Genomic DNA, 13,824 nt, shown 5'->3' on the forward strand with positions numbered 1-13,824 from the left:
GCATCACATCCCTCTGGCAGGGGCCGTGTGTGCCCTGCCAGGTCTGTTCTGCTGTGTGCAGCAGGCTTTCCTGGCACTCCTCTGTGGGACTATGGCCTTAGATTTCTGTTTGATCCGAATTGTGGTGTTAATAAACTCTCCCCTTACTCTCCCAGGCAGACAGTGTGTCCTCGTGCTGACACTGGTACTGAGATGGACAGTTTTGCTGCAGTTGCTTGCTGAAACAGCAGGATTGTGTTTTCCTTATTTGGTGTTTCTGTTTACCTGCAAGGGGAAAAGCAACTGGAGGAGGAGGAGTCGCAGCCTGTTCTGACGCAAAATGACTCTCCCCGACTGAATCGGGTAGAGTTTGCAAACCAGCAGCTCCCAGAGGTCTATGATGTCCGTCTGCAGCGGAAGGAGAATGAGGGATTTGGCTTCGTCATCCTCACATCAAAGAACAAACCTCCTCCTGGTGGTAAGTGCCAGTTCTGGCGGCGTTGTCACTGCCTGGCCTCTCTGCGTGGTGCTTGGACCAAAGCTGCTGCTGGCGTTAGCAGGAGTGAGCCGGGCTGCGGCTTCTTCAGGGATTTCTCTTTGTGTGATGTGCTGGTGTTACCCACACAGCGCTCTGCCTAGGTACAAGCATCTTTCACTTACACTACTTCACAGCCCGACCCAAGACAGCTTGGTCTGTCTTGCTTCATGTGTGTGCTCTTCAGTAGCTGATGTGGTCTGGATTTCCTGGGTGAAGAGTGGTGATGAACACCCTGATGGTGTGAGTTGTTGCTAATGAGACCGAGGACACTGTCCGGCTTCCCAGGTCTCACTGATGTGTGGGTGCGGGAAGCTGGGAGGGGTACAGCCAGAACAGCTGACCAGACTGGCCAAAGACAGTATTCCATGCCTTAAACATCACGCTCAGTATGTAAGTGGGGGTGCCCTTGGGGAGGCGTTGATCTCTGAAAGTAAACGACAACTGAAACCAGTTCCAGTACTAGAAATGTAAGCCCTGTGGTCACAGGAAGAGGCACTGGTGCATCCGTGGGCTGTTCTGTGCCACAGTTTAACATGAAGCCACCGCGTTCTAAAGCCAGGATATTTTAAAACAAGTGATCAGCAATTGAGTCTGCAACCCTGCAGTGCTTTACTTTCACAGTTGGCTTTTAAGTTTATGTAATACTTAAAAAACCAGTCTATTACTGGAAGTGTAATTAAAATTTAAACTCATGGTAAATGCTAGAAGGCATCAATGTCTGTTCCTTCACAGTAACTTCTCTGTGTGCGTGAGCTCATTAAAACAATCCTTGATGGCTCTTCAGTCTTGGGTGGCTGATGACACTGTGAAAGCGTTCCTGATTTGCTGTCATGGTTCTGAAAAGTCAGCTGATGATCCTGACGAGCACGTAGTGCTCCTCACCTCTCCCATCCTTCAGAGAAAAGCGTATTTGGGAGAGCAGCAACAGAAAACAGGTGTCCGTCAAATCCACTTCAGGCTTTGGAGAGGCAAACGGGCTTTTACCGGAAGTGCCAGGAAGAGCGTTTGTGAAAGGTGTGGAGGTCAGTCTGGAGAGGAGCTTGGGAATGAGTTACAAAGGAGCTGTGCAGCGGTTCCTGTGCAGGAGAGCCCTGATGAGATTTGGGAAGGCCAGGAGCCAATTTGCTATGCTTTCAGGCATCCAGATGAGTGAAAGGCTGCTTCAGGCGCGTGAGAAAGCATGCTGACTGATGTGCTTTGATGGAATGCGGATCTGCTCGGTCAGGGCCACGTCAGCACACAGCAGCTCAGCGAGCCGCTGTTTTGCCCCGGGTTTTGGTAGGCCCCTCCTGCCGCAGTGGCATCTCGCTGCCTGCCAGCTGCCGTCTGCCTTGCTGGCGTGTGTGTCGGCAGACCGCAAAACGGGATCTCTCCCCGAGCACCAGCACGGCTCTTGGCAGGGGGAGCGCGGGAGTGCTGGGGCCGGGGCAGTGCTCTCCCGCAGGAGAGGCACTGGAGGAGGCACCGTGCTGGAGTGGAGAATCCCTCCCTCCTTGGGCCTTTTTAGTTCTGCTCATTCCTGCATCTGTGTTCACCGCTGGGAAAGTAACTAAAAGCAGTCCTTTTTCCTTGTAACTCTCGTAAAATTCCCTCTTTTCCCTGTTCTCTCTTTTCTGGCCCTGTTGCTCTAGCCTCTGGAGGAGTCTGTAACAGCGCAGCGTGCCGCTGTGGGATCAGCTGAGGAAACCAAGCCAGGAGGGCTGGCTAAAACTCAAGCCAGTTATTACAGACGCAAGTTAATCTTGGGGAGCAGGAATAGAGAAGGGGTCTGTGCAGAGCTGATAGCACGCCTTGCTGGGTGTGCCAGCATCGCTGCCGAGGCGCTTGCCGGGTTACTGAGTTAGTCTCTGGCGGGAGAAGTTTGATTTCCTTTGGAAGTGTATTTAAGGCTTAGTTTTTGGTTGCAAGGAGAAGGAGTTAACCCATGCATCGAGGTGTCTAACGGTTGTGTTAAACCAGGTGTCCGTAACTGTCTGTGAGTCCTCGCAGTGCTCCACGGTCTGTGTGTGAATGGGGAGCAGTGCATCCTACGTGGCTAAACAAGGCGCTTCAGAGCGCTCCTCGGACACGTGTCCCACCCGTCCCTTTGCAGATGTGACCCCCGTGCTTCCCCTGCTTTCCTTTAGGCACAGCACCTTGTGTGCGACAAGGCCGTGTTCCAGAAATTGGCGTTCCGTTCACTCCACTGAGTGACGCTTGCTTCCTTACCGGCAGGCTTTCCCTGTGCTGGCAGTGCCGCCCGAGGAGCAGGAGAGCTCTCTGGGGCGGCTCTGGGTCTGTGTGGTGCTGTCTGGCGCGAGCATTAACGCTGTTGCTGTGCCTGTTCTTGGTTTCCTAGTGATTCCTCACAAGATCGGGCGAGTTATAGATGGGAGCCCCGCTGACCAGTGTGGGAAGCTGAAAGTGGGAGATCGCATCTCGGCGGTGAACGGGCAGTCGATCGTTGAGCTCTCGCACGACAGCATAGTGCAGCTGATCAAGGACGCGGGCAACGTGGTGACTCTGACTGTCGTGGCTGAGGACGGTAAGGAGGGAGCGTGGCCCCGGCGGGCGGGTGGGTCTTTCTGCCCTGCCAGAGTCTGACATTTGTAACTTCTGAAGTTAATTCACTTGAAGTGGAGTATTTGAAGATGTTTGGAAATTAAAGAAAAGAGTAAAGCTCATCCATTTGCTCTGGAAGACCTGAAGGCAGGTGGGGCAGGGAGAGAGAGCTGCCAGGGTGGTTATACTGAAAAATAAGGTACAAGTACTAACAATACAGTGCAGGGTGAGAGAAATTCTTGTGGTTTCTCACACGAGAGAGGGAGACTGCTGCTCCCGTGCAAGCATGTCCTGTCCAGACCTTGTATTCTTCAGCCAAAGAGAAATGACCTCTCCTGGGAGAGTTACAGCAGGCTGACGGGACCATGCTCAGAGAAGAATCTTTTTGCTCCGGACAGGACCTGTCTCCTGCTGCTGCAGCGGCTGCAGGAGCCTTGTTCCAGGGGAGGGAGGTGCTCCCAGGATACTCTGGAGCAGCTCCGCCGGGCAGAGCTAGGGTGCTGTAAGGCCCCGGGGACACCTGCTTTCCAGGTCCTCTCTATTTAGGCACTCTGAGCTTTTCCTTCCTGCTGCGTTAAAATACACGAATTGCCTAATGGCGCATCCCTGGGCTACAACAGAAACATCCTGCAGTCCTGTCTGCCAAAGCTGTGCTTCCAAGGTGGTCACACCCCACCGTGAAAACCTTCCTCGAGGATTTCCTGCAGAGCCTCCCAGGAGAGCTGGTAAATTCTCACACGCAGCTGCTGTGTCCTCTCAGCAGCACAGTGAGCGTTTGCGACTGCCAAGTCCCGTTTCAGAGACCCTGTCTTTAATGAGAGCCCCCGCGCAACACTGCGTTCGGTACGGTGTTGTTCCTGCACAAACAGTGCACTATAGATATGTAAGACCCAATCATTTGAAGAGCAAGCTGTTTGCAACCCTGCTTACCGCTGCATTTTTCTGGATTGCTGCTTGTGGGTTTAATTAAACTCGCTATCATTATTTTCCCAGAAAGCTAGCTGGCTTCACCTTCTAAATAATGAATACCTAAAGCCGAAGTGTGGATAAAGCTGACAGATGATTCTCTAATTTCACATTCATTGCAAATATTTCATATGCTATCTCAGCCTGTACTACAGAATTGCAAAGACTTGATTTTCCTTTTTGTCAATGCTTGAAGCAGAGACTTCTATTAATTATTATTTTTCTATTAAGATTTTCATTTTTATCAAACCTAATTCTGTCCTGTTTGGCACACCTCAGAGCAGTTGCCCGGGGCAGTGTTTGTAATGCAACTGAAGTCTGAGCTGATTGCGTTCGATCTGTTTCTCCAGGACTCTCAGTCAGCTTTGTTTTCAAAATAAGCTTTCGGAATATAAGGTTATTGTCCCTTGTTTATGCACAATCTCACCTGGACTCTGTATGAGAACGTAGCTTTTCCCACTTCCTCAATTACAGATCTGGAGCCAAAAGAGATAAAACCAGAACCTGAGGAGAATTAATGGGGGATGGGGAGGAAGCCAGTAGCGAGTGATACAATGAGACTGAAGAGACAAGTCACGAAAATGAGTGGCTTAGAGGAGCTGGAGCTGGCATGTTCCAGACTTTGTGACAATGAAGGAGAGAGAAGCAGAACCTGTTCCACAGAAACGTGTCATCACTTAAAGTTCCCCTTGATTTAGGTGGAGAAATACAGTAGCTCACAGCATAACCCTCCGTGCAGCGGAAGCCCATAGGAAGCCAGGGTGGACAGGAATTAGTCAGGGCTTCAGACATTTCCCCGCTGGGTTGCAGGGAGAGAGCGGAGGCTCACAGGGATGGTTCACAAGATGGTGGTTAACGCCGACGAGGATGCGGGATGCGGCTCCAAAGAGAAGAACACGGGTTTTGACAGAAGCTGTTCAGCATCACAAAGCACAGACCCTGATGTTTGCTGTTCCCCAGTGCATCATCTTCAGTGCTGGCCCCTGAGACTGGCAGTGCACTGCCTTTACCACCTCCCTCTCCCTCCCGGCTTTCACAGATGTGGGATCTTTCCTTTTCGTACGAACAAACGGATTCCGCTTCACGCGCCAGAAGACATTCTTTAACATTTTTCACCAAAGCAGGAGCCTGTCAGCTTTTGTCACGTATTAGCTGGAAGCACAGGAGAGCAGGCTGAAGAGAGCACTGCAGAATTTGTACAAACAGATGGCATTTTTCTTGCCTGTGCTTCTAAATTAAAACTCTGAGTATAAACCAGGAGTAAAAGTTGACGTTTTGTCTCTAGAGAAAAACCTCTCCAAGGCATGTCAGAGTAATATCACCAGGCAGTCCTGGGAAGGATGCTACTACCAGGCAGTAGCATCCTTAGGGGCAGCAGGCACAGCGCTGGCGGTCGCTGTGGGTTGTGGTGAGCGTGCCTAGCTCTGTATTTGGGAAATTCTCTCTGGCTGACAGTTCTGTTTGAATTCTGTAGAACACCACAGCCCTCCGTCAGGAACAAACTCCGCCAGGCAGAGCCCAGCGCCGCAGCACCGACCGCTGGGATCGGCACAGATCACCCCTTCCGGAGCAGACAGGTACAGAGCTTCTGCTTCTGGCAAAAGGAGCTGAGAGCGGCTGGAAAAGCTGGACCAGAGGGGTTGTTAATGCAAATGTAACATCCGCCTGCTTTTACCTCTGCGTAGGGGAGCTACAGAAGGTGAAGCTGTTAAAGAAGTTTCAAGTACTTACAGGCATTCCTGGTCCGAGCATAAGCACTTGACCCAATCTGACGCTGGCGTTGCTTCAGTTGTTGGCAGCCGTCATTCCCAGGTACGGGTACCGTCCGGAGGGTGCGGAGACGTGCGAAGTATTTGTACGTCAGAGCACTGCCGTAGCATTGCCACCCAGTATTCAAAAGCAGAACAATAAAACACTTCCCTGTCAGATGTGGGTAGAAAAGTTGCATCTAAAAATCACTCAAGTGTTTCACAGCATTTTTTTGCTGATGTTTTAAATTTTATTGTCTCCGTACTGTAGTTGAATACTGATTGTAATCATAAAAGAAACAGCAAATGCTTGCAACGGGGCTACTACAGACCCTTTAACAAAGTTTCTTGGAGAGATTTCATGCATATCTACAGCTTAGAAGGAAAAAAGTTCTCCATGTTTAGGCAGAATGAAACCGTTACCCCTGCTCATACCCAGGCTGTGATGCATCCAGTGGAAATTGTGGGTCGCACCGTTTTCAAAGCATAGAAATGTGTAAAGCATTCTTCCAGAAAAACAAATGTCTACATCTGCCTACAGGTCCTGAGCTTTTTTTTGTCTGACTTCCCCCACAGAGTCCGGGCTGTTTCCCAGTAGAGTTGGAAAGGGGCCCTCGAGGCTTTGGGTTCAGCCTTCGAGGAGGGAAGGAATACAACATGGGCTTGTTCATCCTTCGGCTTGCTGAGGATGGGCCAGCCGTCAAAGACGGGAGAGTGCACGTGAGTTTGTCTTCTCTAACAACTTTATTGATCAAGTTGGCCTTTTGACATATTAGTTCACTTGCAGTGGCAGCAAGCTTTGTCCTTTCGCGCGTGCAGAGTCCCAGCAGGCAGCACAGCCTGGGGACAGCTGCCCTTCTGCCAGCTGCTGTGCAGCGGCAGCGCGTGCTGTGGCTTCTCAAGGAGAGGCACACCGGCGGCTCCGGGCACCCGCAACGAGCTGGCCGTCCCTGCTGGGGTTGCAGTAACGTGCGTGTCCCGGGTGTGAGCTGCGCTGACTCGGGGCACTTCAGGAGCCCAGGCCAGAAGCCGCACAGAGGAGCAGGAAGCTGAAGGAGAATCGCTGCCCGAGCGGGGGAATGTGTGAGGAATGCTTGTGCGTACGTTTGCTATTGCTGCTCTGTGCTGTGTTTGAGAATATAAGCCTTAATTTTTTTCCAAGATTATTATGTTAATTTTTATGTTTGTGTAAGGAATTTGCTTTCAAATATTGTAGTAAAACAAAATATATGGGTGCAATGGCAAAGAGCGATGGTACGTGAGGGTGTGTGACAGCTGCCCGGAGCTGAATTTCCCGAGGCTGGAGCATGAAGCTGAGCCAGGTGCTTGTGAGATGCCGTCCCACGTGCAGTCCTGCCGCTTCGCCACACGTATGGCCGCTGCCACACGGCTCTGCCTCCAGTTGTGCTACACTTTGCAGAACAGGGCTGGCACAGATACTTGCTGGGGCTACTGTGAGGCTTAACTGGATGTGAAATTCCAAGTATTGCTACCTTCTGCTATCCTAATTCTTTACAGTAATTAGCTTTTTTTCCCCTCGTGCTTGAGAGACTGCAGGAGTGTAGTGTTCAGTACAAATATTTTCTCTTGTGTTGCTCCTTCAAGTGGTGGTACACTGAGCTCCAGGGCTCTGCTTTCTGGCCAAGAGCAACCAAATTGTTCCCAGCTGAGGGCACTCTGCTTCACGGGGACGACCTGTGCCAAGGCACGAGTCGTGGGGGCACTGTGATGGCGAGAGGCTGCTGAAAGCACTGCAGCCCCACGTGGCGACGTCCGCTCTGGACTGCGGGCCCTCAGCAGTCTTGCGTGAATCCTCCTCCCAGAACTTGGCAACAGCACCTTCCTGGGCAGGGGGTGAACATACGCAGGGACGCGCTCGCTGCCGTGGTGGCTGCAGTCACGTCCCGTGGGGAACGTGAACGCCCCGCACCCCGTGGCTGGTGGCAGGGCCCCGAGCGCTGGGCCGTTTCCCCGGCAGCTCGGGCACAGCGGGGCTGCGCTTGCCCAGCCTGAGGTTATTCACAGTTTTCACGGCGTTCGGTTTGTCTCTCCTCTGCTGGAACGGTGTCGTTCTGGCTGTACTTTAAAACAGCGAAGAGGAATTTCTCACCCAGTTGATGGCAGCTGAGCGTGGTGGGAGGCCGTGGTGCGGTGTGGAGCATCCTGTCCTGCCCGATGCGTAACCAGCCGGTGAGCTCCTTTGGCAGAGCCCGGTCTCTTTAAACGGCTGGTTTTGTGCACCAGTGACATCCATGCTGGTCCCCGGACTGCGAAATCGGGTTCCTGACCCTTTTTGTGGGGGTGCTCCTCCAGCCCCTTTCCAGCAGCCTGCAAAGACAGCGAGCTGTAATTACCTGCCCAGTGCCTCTGGAAGTTGCTAATTGGCCTCAGAGACCTTAGTGCTGGTAATGCATGGCGGTGACCTCTCCTTACACAAAACCTGTCCTGCCGTGGTGGCGGTCAGCTCTGCACCCAGTGTAGAGGAGTTGCTGCGTTCTTTACCTGGTTAGCGCGACTCAACACAGGTGCGTGGTTCAGCCGTGAGCTCCTCCACACAGCGATCCAGAATGAAGGTACATTCCGGCACGCGGCTGTACATCTCCGCACCTGTACGTCAACAGGAGATGTGTTTAACATCAGAGTTTTTAATGGAGGTGGCTGAGCAGAAGACCTGCATGAAGAGCTCTGAACCGCCAGAGTGTTGCGTTGTGTCACACTGATCAGCAGCCGTGGAGCGGTGTTGCTATTGCTGAGTGGATTTTAGCATGAGAGGAAAAGCAGAAGCATCTGTCTCTATTTATTTTTCTTTCTAAATTAAAAATTAGTTTACAATGTCAGAGATTCAAAGACTAACCGGGTTGCTGTTTTCTTGTCAGGTTGGTGATCAGATTGTTGAAATTAATGGAGAACCCACCCAAGGAATCACTCACACGCGAGCCATCGAGCTGATTCAGGCTGGAGGGAATAAGGTTTTGCTGCTGCTGAGACCAGGCACTGGCTTGATACCCGATCACGGTACGTCATCTCCAGCACCGTTCCGCTTTGAGGGTCCAGGGCAGTGCGGTACAGCCTGATATGGGGACTTCTGTGCTTGCTCCCTTTTTGAGAGCTGTGCAGGCTGCTCGGATTTATTTTTAATACAATTAATATTTTTAATAAAATTAACAGGACAAGTACTTAGGAATATCACACAGTGTGGAGTTATGGCATATTTGTAATTGTAATCAGTTGCTCAGCTCTGTCCAAGCTAATCAAGTTTTCCTGTACAAATGTGATAATTAACGCTGATTGCCTTTTAATTTAATTTAAAATTCTCTATGAGGCAGCACTCAGTTCAAAATGCCTGTGTTGTTAAGAAGGACAGGAAAGCAAATCCTTGCAGGAGCTCTGAGTTCGGCTGCAGAGAACTGGTGATCGTGAGCCTGACTTAGGGAGCACTCCGAAACTGCAGCCCAGAGCCTTGTGGCTGTGGCAGTATTTCAGAGCAAAGAACGCCTCTATGAGTGTGTTTTAATCTTCTGACCCTTGATGCTGATGCCAGGGTTCTGATGGCAAACTTCTTAAATTGTAAGGTCACTTTCTCTGCTGAAGAGCTTTTCAGTCATTTTAAAACACAGACTTTGAACTACCAAATAGTTTGTCACGTTCAGTCATTTACAAGCAGCAACTGGCATCCACTCAAGGGATAAAATCTGCTCAGAACTTCTCCATTTATTTCCCCCAGAGAGCTAGAAGATGGCTCTCAACATCCTCCTGTTCCAGCCTGCCCAGCGAATTAGCGCATGGCACGGAAACGGCCATCTGTGAGCCGCGAGGCCTGTTCTGCGCCGTCGTGCTGGACGTCTAGCTGGCCGGGCTTGTCTCTCACACTGAATTACCTTCTCATTAAGGGTGAAAGTTAAATATAGTCCTCCTTGTGTTCTGGTGAGCTTCTGTTGAGGTTCTCTTTACAATCGGCGTTTACAAGAGAGGGGGGAGTGCGAGGGCACCTCCAGCGCTCTGCTCACGAACAGCTGCCTCAGCGGGGTGCGGTTCCAGCAGTGACAAGCGGTGCTGTCCCGCTCCACGAGAGCAGCGCAGTAGTTCTCTGGGATCACTCCTGGCCCTCCTGTTCACAGAAATCTCCTGAGTCAGAGGTGGAAACACAGAAAAGTCTGAGGGAGCCCCTGGACGCCGTCTGGCCAGGCGCTCTGTCGCAAGCAAGGCCTGGGACGGGGCCAAGGCGCTGGGACAGATCAGCAGCTGTGGAGCGGGGAGGGGTTTGGTGCCTCTGCTCTTGCTGTTAATCGTACATTTCTGATTGAAATCTTGCTTGCTGTACTCTGTGATTTTGGTATGTAGTTCTGGGCTTTTTCTCTTCCTCCTTCAGGTTTGGCTCCTTCCAGTCTGTGTCCCTACGTGAAACCTGAGCAACATTAAGGGCTTTCAGTGCTTTTCTTGGTTTTTCCTTAAAGACTTGGTAAATCTGCATGTCTTGTGTTTCATCTCCTCCTGTTATTGAAGTGCAGAGCTATGAATAACCTCAACTCTTCACTGTTTTCAGTTTTCTTTTAGCGTAACGATTTCAGTTCATTTGGTTTTCTTACGTTAAACAATGTAGGTCAGGGACTTTCTGTTTTGCGATTTGCTGTGTAGGCTCTAAGGTGTGCTGATACCAGCCCGTGTCAGTCCCACAGAGATCGTGCCAGCGTTCTAAGCGGAGGTTTTTCCCAGATCACATCCTTATGGTGGCTGTAGGTTGTAGAGCAATGCCATATAGAAAACTGACGGAATGCGAGGTTGATAGTATGCCACTACAGCATCTTTTTTAAATTGAAGATTTCATGTAACATCCAGAACCTCACTAGTATGCAGGCTTCTGAAATGTTTAGTTGGTTTTTTGGTAGTCATTTAGTCAAACCTCTCGCTGTTCCCTTCCAGGTGATTGGGATAGTTACAATCCATCTTCGTCAAATGTAATACATGAAGAACAGTCACCATTACCTTCATCTTCACATTCTGCTTCCCCATCTGAAGTGTGTTATTTTCCAGTACCAGGAGAAGCTCTAACGAGAGTTCAGCTGTCTGAGAAACTGGAACAAGCAAAGAATACTGTGCCTGATAAGATAAGCACTTTAACTGAAAACCAGTTTGAGATGAAGCCTCAGTCTTCTTCCCAGAGAGCAAAGAACAGATGGGAATGTCCCTCCAGCCCTGGGCTTGGAATCACAAAAGGTAGTTTGGAAGTAGGGACCGGAAGAGACAGATCTGCAAGTCCAGAAAAGATAGTGGCTGCTGAGGGGCACCCTCACACAGGATTCCACAGCCCCAGGAAAGGGGATCCTGAAAAAAACTACGGCAGTCTCTCACGTAAACCTGACAGTTCCCGAAAGAGTGAGAGTAAACCCACAGAAACAGGGATGAACAACAGTAACAAAAAAGAGTGTTCCAGTGGAAATCGAGGACGGTCTGCCGGTCCCCAAAAGCATCTCGGTAAGCAAGGAAATGTAGAAACGGTAGGGACGTTACAGGAATATCAGGACAGACAAACTGTTGGTGATAAAATGACTGCTGAGCAATTGAAAGGTGGAAATGGTAAAACAGGAGTCACCAGGAGAGACACAAAGCAGAAAACTTCTGCAAAGACAGAAGGGTGGTCTCCAGAGCGGCAACAAGCAACATTTGATGAGAATGATCTTCCGTTCGGTGACTCTAAGAGGAACATATCTGAAGAAGAAAAAATGAAGAAGTTGGACCCTGGAGGGCCAAGTTCCATCAAATTCAAAACTTCCAGTCTTTCCAATATTCCACTGCTTTCCATGGAGAAACAAAGGCGGCCAGAAACACAGGAGACTGTTACGCTGAACAGACAACACGGAGAGACACACATGGAGCTGCCCAGTAAAACCAAAGATGATGGAATTTCCAAATCTGAGCATAGTTCTCCAGTCAAGAAAACACCAATAACTCCTGGACCTTGGAGGGTACCCAGCGCATGTAAAGTCACCCAAACAGCAGGAGTGGCTGAAAAACGGGTTTGACTGACGCTCTTTTTTAACCGAGTTTCTAATAATGGTCATTTAAACGCATTGTTTCTTTTCACAAAGTCGTCATTTTTTTCAGAAACTGGTTAGAGGGTGGAAAGTATCGATTTGTTCTTAAATTATCCAAGCTGCATGAAGGACTGTTTGGATTGCTTAAATGAAACTCCGTAAGCTGCTGTCCCCTGTCCTTTCGAAGGCGTATTCTGCTGCTCTCAACGTTGCACTGCTACGGCTTTCTCAGATAGTGTTGTGAGTTCCTGAACAAATTATTTAATGTCTGTATTGCCAATGTGGTCATGACTCACTTCTTGTTCTTGTGCCAAGTTACCTGCTGTATCAGTCGCTCTGTCCTGCTCATACGTGCTCCAGTCGCAGAGGGGCGAGGTTTTGTTTGGAGTGGGCATTTCCTCAGGAGCACGTTGTGTGTTTGCCTGAGGAAATCCACGTGCTCTCACTGGTTTGGTACGGAGATGGGTGAGTTGGTTGTCAGTACTAGGGCAGCAAATGAGCCACACGTGCTGTTCAGTTGGTGGGTTTTCTTAAACTTTTATACCCGATACAAAATCCTGTAGATAAAAACTATATTTGACATAATCAATGTTTTGTAATTTTGCTTTTTATGAACCCAGCAAAATTGCTTTGTTTTCTCGATTCATAAGGACGCCTCTAACAGCTGTTTGCAAACATCTGTCTGAAAAGAGAGAATCCGGTGTTTGCTGAAGAACAGGGTTCCTCTGGTTTCGCTTGTGGCACTGTCACCCTTGGCACTCTGAACAGCAGCAATGGCTGCACGTCTATCGTCAGCCTCATTGCGATGCTGTATACGGAGCTCCCATCTTTAATTATTTAATGCTAATTAGGAACTGGATGTTTTTTCCCCTCTGTAGAGAGAACAACTGACCTTTAGGACAGAACCAACTGCCGTAGTAGCTTCTTAAACACAGTTCTTGCCTGCTAGAAGTCTCCCATAATTTACTGTGAATGAGCGCTAAATAGGAGGATGCACAGGGCACGTGAGGCAATCCCTGTTTGAGCTGTAATACGCATTTTTAGAAGAGGAGTGTTACCACCAGAATCTGCTGCCACATCAGTCCTGCAGCGGTAAGAACAGCAGACTGCGGAAATTGAAGGTTTTGTTTTCTTTGTAGTTTTAGTGGCCATTTCCTGACATGTTAGGTTTTTAACGACTGCGGAGAAGTGGTGCGAGGAGCCCACTGGTCCAGGCTGCAGCAGAGAGAAGTGTACGAGGTCAAGCTTTGCTTACGCGTGTGGCAGTTTAAACGAGTAGGATTTGCTCTTTGAAAGTGAGTGAGTGACTATCTCATTTTGAAACATTTGATGTTTCTAAAGCTTAGTGAAGCACAGTGACTCAGTTCTGAGCTCTGTAGCAGGAGGGATAACTACTCAAACAGCTTTTGAAACAAAACTGGCACCTGAATAGGCTTCACCGCAGCTCTGAACCGTGCTCTGCTGCTCGGCCTCGGATGACCCGTTGACACAATCTGTACCAACGCTCCGTGTTGCGGAGTACGACTGTGAACGTAGCTAATGCTTTGGAGTAGCCTGGGTGGGTACTGACGGTGTATTCTTAACGAGGTTCTGGTTCATGTCGAGCTGTATGCGCTTGTCCTGACCTCTGAGTACAGTACAAATTCAGCTGTGTTACAGAGATGAATTGGCACCACTGAAATGAGCTCCCTGTCGTCAGCTACCCCCCTATTTCTCTGTGTTAACGTGATCTGATTTCGTGTCCTTCCACAGACCTCGTGTCCGTACTTACTGTAAGGGATGACTTAGCGATGTGGCCTTGGAATGCTGAGCAACATATGGATGGACTGGGTGTAAATGTTTATATACTGTACAGCACCTTTTTACACACGTCTGGGGTTCGGACTAGAGAGAGACCTGTAAATCACGCATTATTTTTTATAGAGATATTAAAGAGAAACTCCAGTTCCTGGCCTGTTGGTTCTGCGCTGTATGAAGTAGATTCATTGCTGACTTTCAGTGGTGTGATCCTTTAACAAGC

The 13,824-nt window shown here is 49.6% G+C and overlaps 1 protein-coding gene across 2 annotated transcripts in view; it reads left to right on the forward strand.

Annotated features, from left to right (window-relative positions):
* MAGI3 (membrane associated guanylate kinase, WW and PDZ domain containing 3) overlaps nt 1-13,752 on the forward strand; it is a 71,051-nt gene extending 57,299 nt beyond the window's left edge. Inside the window, exons 15-22 of one of the 2 annotated variants that reach the window (XM_086765912.1) lie at nt 272-457; nt 2,856-3,041; nt 5,499-5,601; nt 5,710-5,836; nt 6,349-6,492; nt 8,649-8,787; nt 10,142-10,231; nt 10,693-10,825. In XM_086765912.1, the coding sequence (XP_086622038.1) occupies nt 272-457; nt 2,856-3,041; nt 5,499-5,601; nt 5,710-5,836; nt 6,349-6,492; nt 8,649-8,787; nt 10,142-10,191 (935 nt within the window). In that variant the 3' untranslated portion in view covers nt 10,192-10,231; nt 10,693-10,825. Of the gene's footprint in view, nt 1-271; nt 458-2,855; nt 3,042-5,498; nt 5,602-5,709; nt 5,837-6,348; nt 6,493-8,648; nt 8,788-10,141; nt 10,232-10,692 lie in introns of both variants that reach the window. The other variant, XM_086765911.1, reaches the window with a different exon arrangement.
* Nucleotides 13,753-13,824: the final 72 nt, after the last annotated feature.

This window comes from Chlamydotis macqueenii, chromosome 23 (genome assembly GCF_036417535.1).
Source record: "Chlamydotis macqueenii isolate bChlMac1 chromosome 23, bChlMac1.mat, whole genome shotgun sequence".
NCBI lineage: Eukaryota > Metazoa > Chordata > Aves > Otidiformes > Otididae > Chlamydotis > Chlamydotis macqueenii.